General features: G+C 39.8%; 1 protein-coding gene across 1 annotated transcript in view; it reads right to left on the reverse strand.

The window, feature by feature from the left end:
• The window catches only part of Uhmk1 (U2AF homology motif kinase 1), a 22566-nt gene extending 8834 nt beyond the window's left edge, over positions 1-13732 (reverse strand). Inside the window, exons 1-7 of the mRNA XM_028757711.1 lie at positions 13465-13732; positions 10520-10812; positions 9685-9876; positions 7225-7319; positions 5732-5808; positions 5492-5590; positions 3616-3704 (exon numbers count right to left, since the gene is read on the reverse strand). Of these exons, the coding sequence (XP_028613544.1) occupies positions 3616-3704; positions 5492-5590; positions 5732-5808; positions 7225-7319; positions 9685-9876; positions 10520-10812; positions 13465-13732 (1113 nt within the window). The remainder of the gene's footprint in view (positions 1-3615; positions 3705-5491; positions 5591-5731; positions 5809-7224; positions 7320-9684; positions 9877-10519; positions 10813-13464) is intronic.
• Between the last annotated feature and the right edge of the window lie 9072 nt (positions 13733-22804).

A 22804-nucleotide genomic window follows, 5' to 3' on the forward strand; every position in this document is an offset into this window, starting at 1 on the left:
TGTGTACACACACAGGTGCATGTGCCTGTGTACCTGTCTCTGTGTACTCACATAGGTGCATGTGCCTGTGCGTTTGTCTCTGTGTACACACATAGGTGCATGTGCAGTTCAGGCTAGAAGCTGAAGACTAATGTCTACCTCAATCACTTCACTTCTCCACCTTATTTTTAAAGACAGGTTTTCGATGACTCAGAGCTCACCAGCTAGCTAGACTGGATGGCCAACAAGCCCCAGAGTCTCCGGCTCCGGTTCATCAGTGCTGTACTGCAGGTACATGACAATACACTTGGCTTTTACACTGATACCGCTGATTTAAATGGGTCTTCACACTTGTACAGCAAGAACTTTCCTGTCTGTGCCATATCTACAGCCTTTTCTTTAATATACCAAACCCTATGTGACCTATGCCTTGGTCATTTCATCTCATACAAGTATTCTGTTAAGCATGATGGAGAACACAAAACTTAAGGAATTTAGATCTCTGATGGAATTTTCTGAATATATATATAAAATACATTTTTATATATATAAAATGTATATACTAATTTTTCTCCTTCCATATAATTATTTCTAAACTGTGTGCTACTCTTGAAGTGAAGATTATCCAATGATAAAACATGCCTTAATTTTAATATATAAAAGAGGCTGGAGAGACATCTCACTGGTTAAACACAACAGTGAGGCCTGGAGACTAGATCCCAAGAACCCATGTAAAATGACAGGTAGGCATAGCAATTTGTCTGAATACCAGTCTCTGAAAGCAAAGAAACAGGGGATCCCCAGAACAAGCCAGCCCAATAAGACCAGCCATATTGGCAAGCTCTGGGTTTAACTGAGACACACACACACACATACACACACATACACACAAATGAAAATTAGATATAGTGACACTTGTCATCTGTTCTGAAACCTCATCTCTACAATGTGTCATTAAATGGAAATAAAAGCATTTCCAAATGGCCAAAACTGTAGTCTTCTCAGGTTGTTTGAATGAAATTGTGTGGGGAAAATGCTATTGATAAAATTGTATGCAACTTCTGTTAGAGGATATGTCCTATAAGGTAGTTGCAATCTTTATTAACCAACTATGTCATCCAATATGGAAGTTAACACATTAATGATCATTTTTATCTTCTCTCTTGTCCTCGTCATACAATAAAAACTCAATACAAAAAGGTTAAACTATGATGTCATGAGAATAACAAGTCTACTTCTGATTTTTATATTATCAATTATTCCCGGATAAACACAACAAAGTCCAATATATAGACGTATCATTTGCAAAAACCATGTCACGTCTCTTCAACTGCTACACAAACGACCTGCAGCTTGGCATCCTATCAATTCACTCTAAACAAAAATTTATTTTATTTTACAACTTACCATAAAAAGTAATTATCCATTATATCATATTAACTTTCTTTGTTTCTATAACTTGTATTCTAGAATACACTCATTATTTTTCTGTCTCTTTTTGTTTCTCTCTATTTAACTGTTTCTTTTATTTTCGGTGATGTTGGAAATTAAACCCTGGGCTAGACAAGTGATCCCGTCTCAAGTGTCCCCCTTCTAGAACTTGTTCTGACATGCATATGTGCCTGCCTGCCTCCCTCACTTCCTTTCTTTACCAGGGCCTGTGAGAGGGCTCAAGGGGTAAAGGAACCTGCTACCAACCCTGAATTTATCCCCAGGACCCACATGGTAGAAAGAGGGAAAAGATCTACACACACACACACACACACACACACACACACACATACACACAATTAAACTTTTTAATAAAGACTGGCTTTACACAAACACACACACACCATGGTATACAGACACACACACAAACAATAAAAATGTAATGAAATTTTTTAATAAATTTAAAGACTAGCTTTAGCTGGGCAGTGGTGGCGCACGCCTTTAATCCCAGCACTTGGGAGGCAGAGGCAGGCAGATTTCTGAGTTCAAGGCCAGCCTGGTCTACAGACTGAGTTCCAGGACAGCCAGGGCTATACAGAGAAACCCTGTCTCGAGAAAAAAAAAAAAAAAAACAACTAGCTTTACCAACTAAGTAATAAATAGATTAGAAAAATTTCTTGAAATGGCAAATTTCCTCATATTAATAAGAATAAAGATCTTTTTCATATCAACTCCGAACTGAACACTTGTCTCCTGAAAATGTTGCCATTTTTCTGGTCTGGGTCTGTTTCACTTGATCACTGGGCTTAGTACTGTATCAGATGGCACTGATGCTGACTTCACATGTTCTTTCAGTGGCCTAAATGGGTACATCTTGATCTGTGACTACTCTCTCCAGGGTCGTACACATTTCACCTGCTCTCCTTCCTCACTCTGTGCTGGCCAAATCACCTTCCCAAAGTCTGCCTGGAATACTAAGGGACTGTGGAATTGACGGGATTTGCAGGTTTTTTTATCTGATTTCTCCTTATTACCTTCATATCCCAACTCAAGTGTAATCTTCCCAGAATGCCCCTTCCTAAGGCACCCATACTAAGGGCAGTCCACCTTGTCCTAGCACTTCCAAACCAACACCACTTCCTCAATCTAGCTTTCTCGCTTGTACTTATCTTCATTTTTTTTTTTAATTTGCTTTGATCACTTTTCTGTGCCAAGTGCTTAGAACATAATAAAATACTGGCTAGCAAACAGAACATCAAGGATATATTTAGCATGCTCCTGACAATGAATAAGGCAAATGCTAATGCAAGTAGATTATTAGATTATAATATTAGACTATAATAAATCTATATTAGATTATAATAAATGCTCTCGCTTTTTTTTAAGTTGCCAGTAATTTTCTGAGCACACTGAGCACAATCAGCAAGTATGGCGGCATGTGCCTGTAATTCTAGTACTCAGGAAGCTAGACCACGAGGACTTGGTAAAGAACATAACTAAAAGTGACTGCATCCTCCAGTGGGAGTCCTGCATCTCCAGGACAGCATCTCCAGGGGAGACATTCCGGGGCAGAAGGACCACTATGCCTCTGCAATTTACAACCTCAGGATAGCTCCCTCAATGAAATGACATGGCTCAAATGTTAAGTGAGGAGAAGAGAAAACTGAAATACAGTAAAATGCTATTGTTTCTCCAAAAGTAGAAATAATACAGATAAGGCATTTTCTTGTCCTCTTTGCCATGTAACTGATTACAGAGAAAGTTTCTAATAAGAATGCTATGATCAGTCTTCACCCAGACAACTTACAACGTCACAGGCTGGTCACACTGAGACAACTCAGGCACGAGTCTCCATCTTTAAAAGATCACTAATCATTTCTATTGCATCAAAACTGAACAAAACTAGTTTTCTAAGTTTACTTAATTAGAACAAAGTGAACCAAAGAGTTCTTGAATTAAATCTAACTAGAATTAGCACAAAATTCAGTTGATATCACTGTTTACAATGACTGGAAAGTAGATTAAATTTAAGTGATTATAAAACTCAAATAAATTGTAGAACATTTAGAAAGGTATAAAGGTAAGCAGGTGATGATCAACTACAATGCAAAAGTCTTGTGTACACCTCCCATAGAGCCCACTTAATACAAGACTTTAATTTAATAATCTCCACAGAAGTCTGCAATTATAAACAAATTGGCTTACTTGTCCTCTACCAGGATTTTCCTTTGGAACAAGCAGAGAAACCACTGGTCCATACTTCTGACACTCCTCTTTTACATCTTCTACAACATCTGGTTATAAAATCACACAGCAGGTAATTATTACTCGAGAATTCAGTGACACATAGCTAAGTAATAAAGTTATTTTCCTTCCCTTAGAAAATAATGCATAAGAATATAAATTCAATGCATTAACAATTTTAAATACATTACAGCTAAATAATTCAAAATTTAAAACAACTTTATTCTGTTTCTCCTCTTGAAGGCAGCCAGCACTGTGAAGCTCCTTCTATATTTTGCCAGTGTTATCAGTTATACAAACAAATGCATTTCATGTATTTCAAGTAAAAATTTCAACTTTAATATTTCTTAAGTGTCTCTTTCTGGTTTTCTATATTTAAAAAAATACATTTATTTATTTTATGTTTATGAGTATTACTTTGGAACTGGAATTATGAGACCATTATGAGCTGTGTGTGGGCAACTGCTGATCCATCTCTCTGGCCAATTTCCTATATTATTAAATGAAATCTTCTCATTTGTTTATAGCTGTATACTTTTGGGCAGTTTATAATGTTCAAGAAATTACCCAATGTCTCCCATCAGATGAATTTTAGTTATTTCAAAAATTTTGATATTATATAAAATATTGCTTACATCTCATTTGAGTATTTCTCACTTTTGATGCACACTTTTTCAAGCAATGTCATCTAAAATTTGTTTTTCTATTTTCTATACTATTCACTGTTTATGTGCCAGGCAACAAAGACGTATCAATTTGATTTGAACTAAAGTAGTTTGATTTCTTCCACCATGTTTATTGGGAGACCACTATGCATTCTTTCAAGAATGTTACTATATTCCCGTATTACTAGCTCATGACTAAGATCCAATTCTTAATCAGAGAAAGCAATCACATTAGATATGTGCACACTGGTCGCTGTTACAGCTTTAACCAACTGTTTTCCAACAGAAAAGATACAATCATTCCAAACTACTCTTCTCTCAACAGGTCATACTTTCTACATGATAGTACTTCCTGTTACCCACTTCCCTTTTAGATAACTAATTACTGACTCAGATGTCACTTCTGCTGTGAAAGCCCACACTCATCACTGAGGCTAGGCTGAGCGCCCTCTCATCACATGTGTAAGTCTCTTTTGCATTAAAAACAAGAAATAATCCCACACAAAACAGTGAATGTGTCGTAAATGAAAAAGTTGTTAAAAGCAAGAAGGAGAGGTAAAGAGCAGAAATGACAGCACAGAGAAGAGACGGAAAAGACAGATCAGAGACAGAATCTTAGGGGTAAATCTCTGTGGATTTATCAAAGAGTACAAATGACTGATGAATTAAAAAGAGTGAGTATATTACACATGAATTCAATAATGTGGTACTTTAAATGTCTGGCCCAGGGAGTGGCACTATTTGGTAGTGTGGCCTTGTTGGAGGTGAGTCACTGTGGGTGTAGGCTTTAAGAACCTCAAGTTAGCTGCTTGGAAGCCAGTTATCTCTTGTGTGCCTTCAGAACAAGATGTAGAACTCTCACCTTCACCTGCACCATGCTTGCCTGGGTGCTGTCATGCTTCCAGATTGATGATAATGGACTGAACCTCTGAACCTGTAAGCCAGCCCCAATTAAATGTTGTCCTTATGAGAGTTACCTTGGTCATGGTATCTCTTCATAGCAGTAAAACCCAAACTAAGACAAATGGTCTTTTTCAATTTTTTGTGTTTAGAAAAAACTATAAGAATCCTAAGAACAAAGTATATATAGCACAAAGTATATATAGCACAAACATTAGTCAGAGTCTGTGTGTAAAAGAGAAACATTACAGTATAATTTGGGAAGCACAAACCTTCATATTCATCTTCATTTTCAAGATAATCATCATCCAACACATTGAGGAGTCTGAGCACTGGAGTCGGAAGCATCACCAGATCTTCAATGTGAGGGGCTGTGAAAGTACATGACAGTGTGCTTCAGTGTAATTCTCCCATAAACTGATAAACTGATCAAATAATAAGCCTGAGCATATACACAGATGATTGCCAAATGATGGGGGTGAAGAATGGGGGTTATGACAGATACAACTTACCAAAAGGAATGCTAAAGAATGGGCTGCACAATGCCATCTCAGCAGGGATCCTTCTGCTCGGGTCGTCGTGAAGCATGCTAAAACACAACAGCATCATTGTGATTACTGCCAGACCTTCTGAGAGTGAAACTATCAGAGAAAAAGGCTGAGCGCTCATGTTGGAACTACCTCTATATATAGCATAGATTGCCGAACCATCCCCTGTGGAGCATACAAAGGCCACTTGAGCAACAAACAGTGCAATAAACCACAAGACCTTTCTGAGACAGCATCATGCTATGATCTGATGTCTCTAACTAATAAATAAGAACTGATGCACAGTGTTTATCGTAACACAATTCTTCTGTTGTTTTTTTCAAGACAGGGTTTCTGTGTATAGCCTTGGATATCCTGGAACTCACTCTATAGACCAGGTTTGACCTCAAACTCATAGACATCCACCAGCCTCTGCCTCCTGAGTGTTGGAATTAAAGGTGTGTGCCACCACCGCCCAGATTATGGTAACGTAATTTAAAGACAGAAACAACAACAACAACAACAAAAAAAGAAGATAGTGGTGGGATAAATGAATCTTGCCAAATTCCCCTTATCTTAAAGCAATTTTATGCAAAATTCTATAGGTAACACCAGACACAGATTCAGTAATAGCAATGCTCATACAGTACGGGCATTCATTTAAGAGAAAATACAGAATAAACAAGTGTGCAACCAATAAATGAGAGAAATAAGGTAGGAAGCAAACAAACACAATAAAAGCTAAACAGATACTCACTGGGAAGTAAAGCAAGTCAATTCTAAACAGCAGGGGACGACTCTACCAGGTAAACACAGGGAGCCTCTGGGAAATCTTAGGAGCTAGAGTAGCCCAGAAACTAAGACTTCCTAAAATAATCAGTCCAGTCACCTAGCCATGGATAATCCCAGTGTTAAAAAAAAAAAAAAAAAATCTAATTTAAATAATCCAAACGGGGGAGACAAGAAGACAGACAGAAGGACAGAGCCGGGGACTGAGGGGGGGGGGGGGGGGGGGGGAGTACAACAAAACAAAGAGAAAACAAGAAGAGCCAGACCATAGGAGGGAAAAAAAACACCTTTCCCCTCATTTGCTGCTTTGAGACAATGCCTCACATGTAGCTCAATGTACCCTCAACTACAGCTCTTCTACCTCAGCCTCCAAAGCAGTGGGCAAAAAGACGTGTCATCATGCCTGGCTCTCTTTAAGATCACATAAAAACAGCAGAAGATGACCCTATGTAATTAGATAGGTCTATTCTGTTTGAAACAAGGCTGGTCTTGAAATCACAGAGATCCGCCTGCCACTGCACTAGAGAGCTAAGATGAAAGATGCGGGCCACATTACCTGGCTAAAATTCCTCTCTCTGAGGGAATTACGGCTACATACCTAGGCAAATCAGTAATAATAGAAATAGATTAAAGAAAAAACCTTAAGCTGGTCAAGGTCTACAGAGCAAGCGATACTCTATCTAACATACCTTTTGATAAGGTCTCTGAGGTGATAGGCTGGAATTGCGGCATTCACCACTGCTTTACTGGCAAATATATGATCAATAATAGCAGAACTGTTTGCCTAAAAGGAGAAAAGTGTTCCTTATGTTACTCAACTCAGCTTGCATTCACTAAGCAGTAGCCATATGTAACATAAGTAGCCACGAGTAACATGTAACACCTTTTCCAAGAACTTACAATCTTAACTGGAGGAGACTGCATATCATGAATTTCTAGAGGCACCAATACAGCCTGGCACTAAGAACATCTCTTAGATAAATGGGTAGAATTCAAAAATCACACTGAGATGCGGTTTTATGAATGAACGCAATGGTGGGTCACAATGCCTGATGGTAAATAAGCTATCATTGAGAAAAGGAGGAAGTATGAGAATGCTGCCTTTGCTACAATATTCACAACTCCATTTATAGGTACTAGCACTCTGTCCTTAAGAGCTGTGGTGATTAATTTTCACTGTCAATTCAGAATCACTGAGGACACGGGTAAGGTAAGGTGCACCTCTTTGGTTTGCCTGCTAGGACAATTCCAGAGGATATTAACAGAAGGGGGAAGGTCTGCACACCATGTAGATGGCACCATGTCATGGACTTGGGGACAGAATAAAGAGAAAAGGGTGACAGACAACCAAGCACTAGAATGACCTTTCTCTGCTTCCTGGCCATGCCCTCCCTGCTAGCATGGACCAATACCTTTCAAACTGTGATCCAAAATAAGAATTTCCACCTGATACAGGAATGTAACTAACACTGTGCAACAAGGTACTGCGCTCACTCAGAATGCAGAACTGTGTAAAAAACTAAGAAGATCAGATCTTCTTCAGAGCCACCATCACTAGAATCTACTGGCTACTTACCATGGGCCACTAACTATTTTTAAAAACTGTGTAACATTGCTTCTTAGCCTTAGTAATCTTGTAAGATATCACATTACCAGTCTTCCTATTCTACAGGAAGTACATGGTTTGACAAACTCACATAACTTAGAAGGTGTGAAAGCGAGGCACAGTTGGACTTCAGAATCTATGCTCATGCCCATTTGGCAGTCTGCATAAGGTGATAAAACACATCGTGTATGACACTTTACCTACAGAGACATGTATTTGAGATGCCATTAGCATATGTCATGCCTCCAAATTTCACACAAATATGAGTGTGACCTACTTCTGAAGTGCTCTGGGCCAAGCAGATACAGTCCAAAAGGCCTAAATACACTCAAAGCTAATTTAATGATTGATCCACACTCAGAATAGCACTAATGAACAAAACCCTGAGCTTGTGAGCTACTTGAAAATATCACTAATAGGAAAAAGTGACACTGGCTTTATGCCCATAGCAGCATTTTCTTGGGCCAAAACTAAACATAAGGCAATCCCACCAAAGAGGAGGTATATCAGCAAGGATTGCTAAAATGTGAATCAGTGACTGGAATTTACACATATCAAACTATAATGCTCACCTATTTGTTAGATGTTTATTATTAAAATATTTAATTTTAAATACTTATTGTTTAAAACTAGATGCAGTGATATCAAATACACACACACACACACACACACACACACACACATATATATATATATATATATATATATATATATATATATATATAAAACTTCAAGCATAAAGAATACTGAGACCGTCACAATAATAAACCCTCACAATACATTTAAAAAACTAGTTATGGTTAATTCCTAACATAGAGACATACAAAGAGTTCACTCTCATATCAGGGGTTTGAAACTTAGGAGCCATGTTCCCCCACAGACAACAAAACCAGTATCCACTATACCACAGCCATATGAGCTAACCAGCCAGTGCAGAATGTTTAACAGCCTATAAAATATTAATAAATGCAAAGTACCATGGAACTTTGGAAAGCTTCTAAGCTTGAAGTAGAACTGATCACCCAGCATGTGACCTGGAACAAGCTATATTATACAACTGTGCCTCTAGCTTTCACTTGTAAAACAAAAGCAGCCAATACCCACTCTACCCTCATAAGAATTGTTCAGAAACATTAACAAGAGTATGCATTAAAGTACTTTTTTAATTGTAAAGCATTATTAAAAAATAATTATTTAACTTACCACCTATAATTCCACTGGTAACACTTCCAAAGTTAATACAAATAATTTAGTCAACAAAGGGAATTTTTTTGCCTGTTTGGGAAAATGCATGCAAATACTTCAGCAAATGCTTACTACACCCCAAGACCTAGAGTGACAGCTGGGAGGATGCAATGCCATCAATGTGTGTGAAGCTGTAGGGATGAGTAGAGGTACTGAAGGTACTATAAATACATCTGGAAACATGAAGGAGAGGATACAATCAGATTCCCCGACCTTCCTACCCCTAAAAATTATCAGTATGAAGCAAATATTCCTGACCTGATTAAGAGCCTCAAAACAAAACTGTCGTGCAATTTACCTTCCATTCCTGAGATCTGACTGTATGTTTCAGTTTCATTCCTGAGAACATTTCCAGTAAAATAATTCCAAGGCTCCACAGATCAACAGCTGAGGTGCACTCTGTGTCACTCTGCAGGCCGGCCTGGGCCAAGCAGTTTTGCAGTTCTGCTTCAGGAGCTCGGTACCCATCTGTCTGAATGTACTTTACATCCTACAGAAGATGAAGAGGCATTGTAGCTGGTAAGTCTCGCTTTTCCATCATCTCTACCATGAATTCTTCAATGCTATGGAAGGTTGATGACAAAATGCCATGAATTTGAGTCCTTATCTACCATAATTCTTCAGTTCCTTAAATGGACAGTTAGCACAGGAAAGCTGGACATGTTCTATACATGTGCTCAAAAAAGAAGTCTTTTTTTTTTTTTAGATAGTTTCTTACCTATTAAACACTGATGAGAAAGACATTCTGCAAAAACCTGATAAATCATAGAGAAAGGAGGACTTGGCTGGACGGTCACATCCTCCATGAGCCATCAATAAGAGTTCCATCACCAAAGAAACAGGGACAGCAACCCAGCAACTCACCAAATGCTGACAGAGTCTGAAGAGCTTAATGCGGGCTAAGTCTGCTTATTAATTTCTGAGCTTTCTTGAGCCTCACTAACTCTTACCTGACCTAAATTTATGTCCGTCTTTCACAAAGCATCACTGAAATTCTTTTAATTTGGTACACTAGGAACACTTAGGTATTTTGGAAGTACACCTTTAGTCTTTAAATTACCGTCGTCATGAAAAATACTTGGCTTGGCCCATTAGATGTTTAAAGCACAATGGAGAATAAAGTTATTTCTTACCTGATTGCCTTCTTTGAAGCTGAGTCCAAAGTCGATAAGCTTAAAGCACTCATTCTCCGCACTCCACAGGATGTTCCGTGGTTTGAGGTCTGCATGGACGTAGCCCTCATGGTGAAGAAAAGCAAGGGCCTCCAGAACGTCTCTGGCACAGTGCTGTATCATCCACATGGAGCAACCCTGGTGACTGGAATATAAAAGCAATTCCGAAACGCTGACGTCCAGGAGTTCAAGCAGCAGACATCGTGACGGCACATTTGGAGAGAAGTGGATGGTAAACACTCCATACAAGGTCACTACAAGAAGAGAAACACTATAGAACTTAAAAAGACCAGATTCACAGGGACTTACTATCAAAGTAGTCAACTCTGCTAGATAAATTTGAGATAGTCTAAAGAGAATTTTATCTTCATGTGTGCACACATACATGCACATGCAAGACTGCTGTGAGAGCTAGTGCTACGATAAAAAACTGAAATTTCCTCTAATCCAGGGGTTCTCAACCTTCCGAATGTTGCAACACTCTAATATAGTTTCTCATGTGACCCAACCACAAAGTTATTTTTGTTGTTACTTCATATCTATAATGCTGGTTAAGAATCATAATGTAAATATGATATGCAGGATATCTGACATGCTTCTGACCACTATGAAAGGGTCACTCAGTTCTGTAAGGGGTCTTGACCCACAGGTTGAGAACCACTGTTAAGGCAGATTTACCAGTGTCTCCTCCCAGAAGAGTTAATCCAGTTGGGTGGGTCAGTGACCTAAGGGCCTAACAGGCTAAAGAAGTATGAATCTACTCTATGCTTTTCTCAAACACTTTCCGTTAGGCTCTTCTTCCGGGCTCGTGGTTGCCTGACCGCTCCCTACTCCCCCTCCACACATGGGTGCCCTCCATGTTGCTTACCACAAGCAGCATGGCTTTTTCTTTATTTTACTTTTTCCTCCTCAGAGCAGCTATGGAGATTTATAGCTTGCCTGCCCTGGGGTTTTTCTTTTAAAGTCTAATGAAGAATCCCTCAAGCATTTCCCCAGTGTCATTTGGCTATAGAGGCAGTATGCACCCAAATCACTGGAAATACTGGGAACCGAATGCAGGTCCTCTGCAAGAACAGCAAAGGTTCTTTAACGACTAAGACACAGACACACACACACACACACACACACAAACCCACCCCAGAGATAAGAATGACAATGATAAGCAAGAAGCTTCCACTATTTTTCCAGTGAGTACTACTATTTTTGGACAGCTGGATTATTTAAATAAAATAAAGTATTTAAATAAAATATGGCAAAAGTTTCAACCTGTGTTTCACCAAGAACTCAACATTCAGTGCTGGGTGAATATGCCCTTAAGGTGTCAAGATAACATTATTTTTTAAAAGCCTATTGTAAGGGTAAAAATTAAAACAGCTCAGCAGAGACCACAAACAACTTGGCAAAGACCGCAGTATGGCTTGCTGAACTTACTGAGAATAGCCATAATAAAAATATCAAGCCCCTCTAGGGACGAGGTGACCAGAAATGTAGAAACAACCAAAGACATATCTTGACCAGTCTAAACATGCCCAAGTGAGTAATGGGCCACCTGGAGTTTAACCTAGAAGGTCTGAAGCTTCATGGTCAAAAATAGTGGGCCATCCAGCCTCTCAAAATGATTGCTTACGTGAAGTGCTGATGTTTTAAATATCCAATCATATGTAACCGTGCCAGAATTTCCCCCTTTTCCCTCCCCCCTTGTGCCTCCCCCTATAAAAGTTCTAAACTTCCTGGGGTCTTCATCGAAAATTCTCTCCCCTTCGTGGGATGAGTTTCAATCCAAGGGCCCTTGTTAGTAAACTGCCTTTTGCCATTGCATCAAGTCAGTCTCTCATGTCTGCTTGGGTGCGTGCTGATTGGGACTTGAGTTGGAGGTCCTCTTTCTGGGTCCTTACACTATAATAGTAAGTAACCCTTAAAAGCCCATTGAAGGTTGCCTGACTCAAAACAGCATTCTATGCTCATTCATATAAATAAATATATATATATATATATATATACACATACACACACACACACACACACATAGATTACAAATAACATAGATTACATTCTAATGTAATCATGCAGAGATTCAACAAGTACTGAGGCGTGCGAAAAATGTCCCTGTCAAACACCAAAGATATAGTGATATACCACTTAGTAAAATTATGGGAAAAAAAAGAAAAACAACACTAGCATTAGGACATTCTTCTGCCAATCAGTATTAAAAAAAAAAAAAGAAAAAAGAAAGAAAGAAAAGAAAAAAGAAAAATAAAGACTTTCCTCAAGCTATGCATGGGTTCTATTTGCCAAGATCTACAGCGTTTCTTTACTAACCAAAGTTCTAACCGCTTACAAGCTCCACCTGTAAATGGAATAACAGTGAAGACTGGTTCCATATTTCAATGGCCTAAACAAGCTTACATTCTAAATCTCTGAGTCATGAAAGTCTTACTGAAGCAAATGCAGTGCTCCTAAATATCACACTTCCATAACTTCTAACTAATACTGGGTTCCCTCTCCCAAACCACACGAAATATGTATCTTTTGCGTTGTTAGTAGTATGTCATTTCATGTCAATGATGCCATTGGATGCCATAGCCCTAGAATATTTTCATTTTGGGAAAGATGCAAAAATTTCCACTCAAGACATGACAAACTCATGCCTTTCACTGCAGAAGGCATTTCTAACTAGCGGATAAAAACAGGACTTTACTAAGCATTTGCTATGTAATAATCACCTCAACCGTATATCTCAGACAGCTGCAAAGTAAAGGTGGATTGAAAAGGGACCTGCATCGCGTGACAACTAGTGAGGCCCGACACTCTCCTCCCACCTAAAGGACCAAAGGCCGGGGGCCAGGCTGGGGACGGGTGTGTTTAGACAGGAACTTGGGCAGGAGATTGGGGACAGCCACAATTACCAATGTTCCTGTGACCCTGCAACTGCTCCAACGCCGCCCTCTCTTTGCGGAAACCATACTCCGCGGCCGAGGCCGCAGCTCCGGTGGTTCCCGGCGGCAGGAACTGCTTGAGGGCGCCGGGGGGCGAGCCCGGGGTGCCGCAGCAGCGCACCCGGTACACCGAGGCCGAGGAGCCGCTGCCCAGGCGGCTCTGTACCTGCCACAGCCGCCCGAAGGCCTCCAGGAAGCGCGGCGGCTCGGCGCCCCACGCGCAGCCGGACCCCGCCATGGTGCGGGCTGGGGCGAGGACTCGCGAGCCGACACGACGCGCCAGGCAGGCCCGCGGCGCCCGCCGTCACATCCCCGCCCGGACCCGCCGCTCCGCAGGGAGGGGCTCGCAGCGCCCGCACCGACTCCCGGGAACTTCAGGCCGCCATGACACCGGAAGCGGCAGTGCACTCAGACCCAGCAGTCGGAAGTGGGGAAAAGCCAATCCTACAGGCTGAAGGAGGCGGGCCTAAGAGTGGCGGGGCTTCCAGGGGGAAAATTTGGTTTAACAAAAAAAAAAAAAAAAAGGACTATGAGATATTTAACTTAATTAATAGAGATGGGGGGTGTAGGACAGCAGTAAATTGCTTACCTTGCATGTGCAAGGAAGGCCCTGGATCTAGCAACACATATGGTGATTAATGATTTTCATTTTGTTTTATTTATCTTGTTTTTAAAGATTTATTATATTTGTATTTATATGTTTGTGTTATTTGCGCCACACGTGTGCAAGATGTCAGAAGAAGATGTGATATCCTCTGGTGCTGAAGTTACAGGAGATTGTGAGCTGTCAAGTTTGGGTGATGGGAACCAAAATCCTGTCCTGTGGAAGATCGATACTTCCTCTTAGCCACTGAACTGTCACTTCAGTAGCTCTCTTATTTTTTATTACCTATTGTTACAAGCCCAAAGCTACGTGCTTTCACATCTTCCTGATATCCATCATCACTACCTCCTTTTCTAATATAACCCTGATTACTTTGGGACAGTGATATACACAGAAGAAATACCTGTCCTCTCTCAGAGGTGGTTGTGACCATGTCTAGTCAATGAGGCATTCCTGCACAACTGACAAGGATTTGTTGGACTTTGCTTTACTCATATAGATGTTGTGTTTTCTTCCCTGTAACTTCCTCTCTCCTGCTTTTAAAATAAGCATAAAGCTAAAGACAGATGGGGGGAAGGAGGGCTCCGCAGTTAAGAGTACTGGCTGCTCTTCCAGGTCTGGGTTCAATTCCCAGTATCCACATGGCAGCTCACAAGTGTCTGTAGCTCAAGTTCCAGAGGATCTGGCACTCTTACACAAACATGCAGGCAGAATATTAATGTACATCGAAATAAATAAGTCTTAAAAAAAAACAAATAAATAAATACATATTAGTCATCTTGTGTCCATGAAGCAACTGAGAGAATAAAAGCCAGATACCAATATATTAATTGTATATGACCTATTGTGTCAAAAAGCCCAAAATACATTGTCTTAGATATGGATATATTACTTTCTCCAATCAATAACACAGGGTTCTGCCAATCTCAATGGGCTTTTATCTTTGTGACCTATGTGTTTGTTTTGCCTTTCAGCATTTCATGGTTTTGAGAATGGGGAAAGAGAACCATATATCTGATTCTACTGAGGGTTAGACCTATAATGGTACTCAGCTTTCTGGTTGGATCCCATTACCTAGTGCTTAGCTAGCCATTTGACCCCAGCTAGTCCCAGCCAAGCTGGAAAATCCACGTAAAATTAGATTGCTAATGGAAGAAGAGGAGAATGAGTATTTAGGGACAAAAGCAAGTCTACCTCACTCATGACACAGCAGAAATGCAAAAAGTTTCTGGGTCCTTGACAGCTTGGTAGAAATCCACTGTGCTTCCTGAATCCATCTTCCAGACCTCTTGCTGGGGTAGGCAGGAGGTGCAGGGTGCCTATTTGATTAAAGCAGCTTAATGTTTTAAAAACACAACAGGGTTTTTTATGCAGATAAATATGCATAGTGTAGCATTTACCACATTAATCATTTTAAGTGTATAGTGAGTAATATAAAGTACACTGACTTGTGCAAACATTATCAACAAACACCTGCGGAACATGTTCCATCCACCTTGCAGAAACTAATCCCTCTGCCCATTAAATAAGCCACCAACCCCTCTTTCCCTCAGCCCCTGACAATCTACCATTTCATTTTGATTCTTATATCCATAGGCCTCTTTTTAGTCTACTTGCTAACTTGCGTTAATACACGTGGTCATACAAATCTCCATCCACAAACCACTGGGATTCACACAGATAACCTCTTGATGACTGAATACAAATAGCAGCTCATAACCCAAGGACCACTAACTGACCGAATGACTCGAGATGAAGAGGAAGTGGGCTTTGACCTTAGCCTTTACCATGCTCCAATTTCAACAGGAAGTAGCCAGGACTGAAGTTGGCAACTGTGAATCATTAGGGCCCCATCTTCTGCTACCAGCTCTTCTAGAAAGTCTTTTATTTAAGCAAACAGCATGGAATGCTAGATCACAGAAGCTGATTTGGTAGAGGTCAGCCATGCTTTAGATCCTATCTTGTGCACACACACACACACACACACCAAGCTGCTAAATTCTTAGCATGTAGAAACCCAAAGGTGTAGTGGGACAATGGATTTATACTCTTCATTAATCTGTTAAACACAGAGACTCCCTCCCCTATAAACCTAAGTTCAAATCTAGAGCACCTATGTAAAAAACCAGGCACGGGAAGCATGCCAGTAACCTCGGTGCCAGCAGTAGGACCTGTAAGGACAAGAAGACAGCTAGTACTTGCTAGGTGCCAACCTGACAGCCTCCATTGGCTTCTGAACATACATCACACACCCCAGACAGAATGAACAATTTTACGGAAACTTTTAGCAGTAAGAGCTTCTAGAAAACATCTTTTTTTAATCAAGAAAAAAAAAATCTGGAACAAGAGATGGCAGTGTTTGTTAGAGATAACTAGTGACTGCAGGACCATTTCATGATCTAGAAAGAAACACTGTGGGATGTTTCAGTCTTCCTGATGAGACCACTCTCACCGGTTCAAAGCATACAGGTAGCATTCATATCAACAAGAGCTTAAAGGAACACTTTAGCTTCCTTATCACGTGAAGGGGGAAAAAAATCAAGTCTATCCTAATAAATCATGCCGATGAGCTTCCAAAAAATAGTCCAAGGAAAGGCTCAGAAATAGAAGAGGAAAAAGTTTTCCTCTGTTCTCCAGCCTAGTTTCTTACTACTACATAATCTACCCCCATGGCTCAGGTCCATACTGACTGAGCCTGGCTCAGGGATGCCTGACACATGCTCAGCACCTTCTAAAAAGATAAAATAGAAGAGATGGTGCATCATCACGGGTCCCCACAGGGAAGATAGGTTCGAGCTCTCTCAATCTGATGTCCTTAGGCATCTGAGGGTGGACTGTCACCATTACACATAATCCAAACTCCAGAAGTGCTTATTCTGTGACAGGAAGATGGTATTTCTTTCAGTCTCCATAACAACATGTACTGTTTTATAGTAGGAGAAAAGGATGCTGAGTTGGAAGTCACTTGTCTAATGCCATGTGCATAATGAAAAAGTTATAGACTCAGGGCTAAAAGCCGAGCAGTCCAACTCTGGAACCTATTCTCTCCTATGCTTTTTGAATATAAATAATATTTTATCTAAGGCTTTCTAGTTTCTTGGGGCAGGTGCTAAAAACTAAAAATTTTGCTGTTCACTAATGCTTCTACTGGAAGCTGGAGAAGACAGCAGTGAGACTGAGAAATCATTTTCCTTGCTACCACATAGACAGATGGCCGAAAGTTTTAAAAAAGAGGAATAAGAGTCCTCATAAGCTTTCCTCATTCTGCTTTGCCACATTTTAAAGGAGCGAAAACTACAGTTCTTCTCTTCTTTATTAGTACTGCTATGTCATACGAGTGGAATACAAAATTTTTATTAGTGCATATCAAATTATTGTCTGTAAGAAAATCAACCATCACTTTCTATATTACGGTCAGCTCTAGCACAGCCAAAAAAAAAAAAAAAAAAAAAAAACCCAACCAACCAAACAAACAAACAAACAAAAAAACCCTGCCAACCATCTCTCTATGCACTTACCCCTTCCCCATGAAACAAACACATCAGAAAAATTATAATATTAAATGTGCTCAGTATCAAACAGGACATGGTGGTGCATGACTAATTTACCCAGCACTAGGGGGTTTCCTTGGTTTAGCTGATCATCTTTCTCCTGCTTACTAACACTCCCACCAGAAGGTGGAGACAAGAGCAGGGAGATTTAGAAGTCTACATTGCTCAAAAAGTACCCTGGGGGAAGTGGCTGTCCTAAATCTGAGGGAAAGACTGGAAGGAAAGAAAACAACTGAAATGAATGGCTGGCTGTGTTTTCCTTGCCCCCACCCCCCACTCTACTCCCTACCCCCACACCCCATTCCACTGTCTCTTACTCTCCTTAATTTGCTTTCTCCAAATCCTTCCCATCTTGCATCTGGTAGTATCCTAGTTAGGGTCACTATTGCTGTGATGAAACACCATGAGTGCAGAAACTTGGGAAATATGCTGGATAGTTTGTCAACTTGACACAAACCAATCTGAGAGGAGGGAACTTCAATTAAGAAAATGTCTCCATAAGACTGGGCTACAGGCAAGCCTGTAGGCCATTTTCTTTTTGCTTTTGTTTTTGTTTTTTGTTTGTTTGGGTTTTTGTTGTTGTTGTTGTTTTGGGTTTTTTTTGGGGGGTTGCTTTGTTTTGTTTTGTTTTTGGTGTTTGTTTGTTTCGTTGGTTTTTGAGACAGGGTTTCTCTGTGTAGCCCTGGCTGTCTTGGAACTCAGTCTGTAGACCAGGCTGGCCTCGAACTCAGAAATCTGCCTGCCTCTGCCTCCCAAGTGCTGGGATTAAAGGCGTGCGCCACCACTGCCCGGCTTGGCCATTTTCTTAATTAGCGATTAATGGAGGACCCATTCCACTGTGGGTGGTGCCGTCCCTGGACTAGTAGTCCTGAGTTCTATTAGAAGGCAGAGTGAGGAAGCCACACACAGGGACCAAGCTACTAAGCAGCATTCCTCCATGGCCTCTCCATCAGCTTTCTTTCTCCAGGTTTCTGCTCTGCTTGACATCCAGTCCTGACTTCCACTACTGATGAGCTGTGATAAGCAAGTGTAAGCCAAATAAACCCTTTCCTCTCCAAGTTGCCTTTGGTCATGACATTCAATCACAGCAATAGTAACTTCTAATGAAGACTAGGAGGAAAGCATTTATTTGGCTTATACTTCCATATCACTGTTCATCATCAAGGGTAATAAGGGCAGGATCTTAAGCAAGGAAGAAACCTGACAGCAGGCGCTGATGCAGTAGCTACAGCGGAGTGCGGTTAACTGGCTTGTACTTCACAGCTTGCTCAGCCTCCTTTCTTATAGAAGCCAGAACTACTGGCACAGGGGTGACCCTACCTACAGTGGATTGAGCCCTCCCACATCAATCACTACTTAAGAAAATGCCACACAGGCTTGCCTTCAGCCCTCAATTGTGGTTCCCTCCTCTGATTACTCTAGCTCTGTCAAGTTGACATAGAACTAGCCAACATAACTAATATTGGCTTTACAAAAGGAATTTCCTTTTTTTTTTTTTTGGATTAGTGTGGTGGTTTGAAAGAAAATGGTCCCAAAGGCTGACAGGGGACAGCACTATTAGGAGTTGTGGCCTTGTTGGAGGAAGTGTAGCCTTGTTGAGAACGTGTGTCTCGGTCACTTCCTGCTGCCTGCTAATCTGGTTGTAGAACTCTCGGCTGCTTCTCCAGCACCATGTCTGCCTGAACACTGCCATGCTTCCTACTATGACAATAATGGACTAAACTTCTAACTGTAAGCTAGCCCCAATTAAATGTTTTTCTTTATAAGAGTTGCTGTGGTCATGGTGTCTCTTCACAACAACGGAAACCCTAACTAAGATAGAAGTTGGTACCACAGGCTAGGGGATTGCTGGGATAGGCATGAGCATTTGTCTGGAAGAATGTGAACGTTGAGACTTTGGATTAGAAAAGCAGTTAAGTGGGACTTAATGGGTCATCCTAGTAGGAACTTGGAAGACACTGGTGCTGAGGGTGAACTATAGGGGAAATGGAATGGAGCTAAATCCTCTGTTCGAAGAGATAAATAGATTAAAGAAAAGTCTGATGTTAAGTGGGATAAAGGGAGTGGCAACCTCAAGGCAAGAGCCCACCTAGCTAAACTTCCAACCTGTGAACAAGGATTAAAGAAAAGCTCAGAGTCAGGTGTTCAGATGCATTAATCCCAGGACTCCATGACCTAATTGGAACTGCCACATTACTAATTATGGTTACTATCACATGGATAATCTTTATTTTAACCCTGATAGCCAAGATGGCTTCTAATGCCTTCTTAAGGAAAAGGCTTTAGAGAGACAAGAAAAAGAGAAAAATGAAAAAACAAACCTTAGACAAGCAACTTGAAAAGTTTATAAATAAGAATGAGGAAGATGCTAAGATGACAGAGATACAAGATGGGAGAGAAGTGAGAAATGGAGACAAACCTAAGATGCAAAATTAGAAAAGTTTATAAATAAGAAAAAGGAAGATACTAAGATGATAGAGATACAAGAAAGAAAAAAGATAGAAATTGGAGACAATTTTAAGAAGAAAAATTAGAAAAAAATTATAAATAAAATTAAGGAAGATGCTCAGAGACAGAAGAAGGCAGCCCAGAGCCTACAGCACCACCCACCTTGTAACAAGACTTCAAAAAAGCAGTCTATATCTGTTAAAAAAATATTCTTCCAGCCTTGATAAGAGTATTAGAAGGAGATAAAAGAGATCAATGGAGTTATAAAGAATTCCAATGGCTACTCATAGAGACATAAGATTTCAAAAAAATTAAGAAAGTATTATGGCTATATTCATCTTATGTCAAACAAATACTTAATAACTGGGCAAAACACTGGTCGACAGAGTGAGTTCCAGGACAGCCAGGGTTACACAGAGAAATTCTGTCTCGAAAAACCAAAAAAAAAAAAAAAAAAAAAGAACTGGGCAAAACAAGTAGTACAATTTCAAGAGATTGGAGATAACAGAGCCATCTTAGGAACCCTCAATTACAGTGGCTGACATGTTGAAAAGGCGAGGCTTCAATCATGGAGCAACAAAATAGGACTAGAGGCTTTGAGATGATCAAGGATCACTGACTAGGTGAAGGTTCCTCTCCTGAGTTGAGAGAACAGATTACCCTTGATCATGCTGTCCTAGGACAATGCCATACAAAATAGCCTTAAAACCTTTGGTAAGGCTGAATGACATGGGCAAGCTGATTCATTTACAAAGAGAGCCCAAGGTTTAAATGAATCTTTCACTGTCTTTTTTTTTACAAAAATAAACTACAATGCTAAATAGAGCAATATCGGATACAACTGGTAGAGAAATTTGAATGGAATCTTTAGCTTTTGAAAATGCTAATGACAAACACAAAGAGTCTATTAGATCTTTAGGGACCAGCTCTGCACCTAATTATGAATGGATTAAAACTACTGTGCATATAGAATCGAATGCTCACAATCCAGTTGTGGTTGGACAAACAATATAAGAGATACAAAAACTCAAAATGCCCATTGCTGTGGCTGTGAAACATCAGGTCGCTCCCTAAAGAGCTGTAGGTGAAGAGTTCCTAAGAGTACATTCTTCTATAATAATAATTGAGGGAGAAAGTTCCCTATGAAATATAGAAGGTATGTCCCCTCCATGGGAGCAGCTCTGAGAATGACTGAGACATTAAAATATCTCCAGCCAGAACTTCAGCCATGCATAGCCAATAAATCTCTGAATATAGAATCCTTACACTATCCTTTCAAATGCCATAGATAGAAATTTATATTACAACTTGGTTATAAAATCTAACTTATAAAGAAAGACTGTTTGCCTTACCTGCTTGAACAGAAAGCAATCATCTGAATTGTGCACACTTCACATTCTATACATACGTTATTGCAGAAAAGTTTATTACCTTTGAGAGTTATATGTTTACAGGCACCAATGAAGTTAATGAAGCCCAGATAAGAGTCACCCTTGGGAATCCTGAGATGCTAAGATATATTTATGCCAGCATCCTGCTTGATCCTACCTAGGACTGCCTCGATTCTGTTTCCTCAAAAATCTGCAATCAAGACAATTTCTAAGTGGCTAGCTGGTTGTCTAGCATCATCGACTGTTCCAGTAGAGACTGGACAAGTGCTACGGCTAACTTTCTTGAGACTGACCAATATCCTAATTTGAGGGTGGGGGCAAAATAAAATGATGCTCCAAATCAGCAGAAACCAGTTTTAAGAGAGCGAGACCCCATACCCAAAAGCAGAATGCATAGGTTTTTGTTGTTCATGGAGGGGATGGATGTTTGTTGTTGTTAAAGGGAGAGTTGGCTACAAATTGTTAATCATCTTGATCTGGGAAGAAACAAAATAAGGAGTTTAGAGTTTGGGATTTCTTTTTCTCTTTCTTTTTATTTCCTCTATCCTTTTTTCTCTCCTATCTAATGTTAAGGGGAAAGGGGGGAACAAGATGAAAAGAAAAAAGGTAATATAGAAATAATATAGGAATTATAGGATAAAAGGGTAGATTATTGAATCTATTTTTAGGCCAAAAACATCAGTAACACAATAGTTTTACACTGGTATGGACTTTATACATTGATACAGATTTAGGATTATATATTTTTACAACATTTAATATATACCCAACATATAATATAACATATAACACATAGCATATAACATATAACACATATAACATATAATATACAAAATATATGTTTCAACTCTTGTTTAAGATATTGTACCTATATAATTCTTAAAAATGAAATGTGAAGTTCTAATCCTTTTAAAAAGCTGCTATTGCAAATGGCTTAGAATAGTTAAGAGACACAAGTGAACAGAAAAATCAACTCATAGTCATATTAGATACTAGTATAGTTAAATAAAGAAATATGTTTCCAAGGTTGAACAGACAGTAAATAGCCAGAAACAAGCAACATTTGTCTATTCAGATGTACTATAGATAGATGGTCTTCAAAAACCTCAGAGAGCTATAGAGTAAGGCATTTAAAGATGTTTTGTTGTTAGAAGGCTTTTCTGGCAGTTAGCCGGGTCAGCTCCTGGCCGCACCTCCATTCTACTTCAGAGAAGATGATGACCATAGAAGAACCTCTGTATGGAGTTTGCTTCAAATGTGGCAAGCTAGCCAGTGGGAAAAAAAAAAAAAAAAAAAAAAAAAAAAAAAAAAAAAAA

Source organism: Grammomys surdaster, unplaced genomic scaffold, assembly GCF_004785775.1.
Source record: "Grammomys surdaster isolate TR1022 unplaced genomic scaffold, NIH_TR_1.0 130, whole genome shotgun sequence".
Lineage (NCBI taxonomy): Eukaryota > Metazoa > Chordata > Mammalia > Rodentia > Muridae > Grammomys > Grammomys surdaster.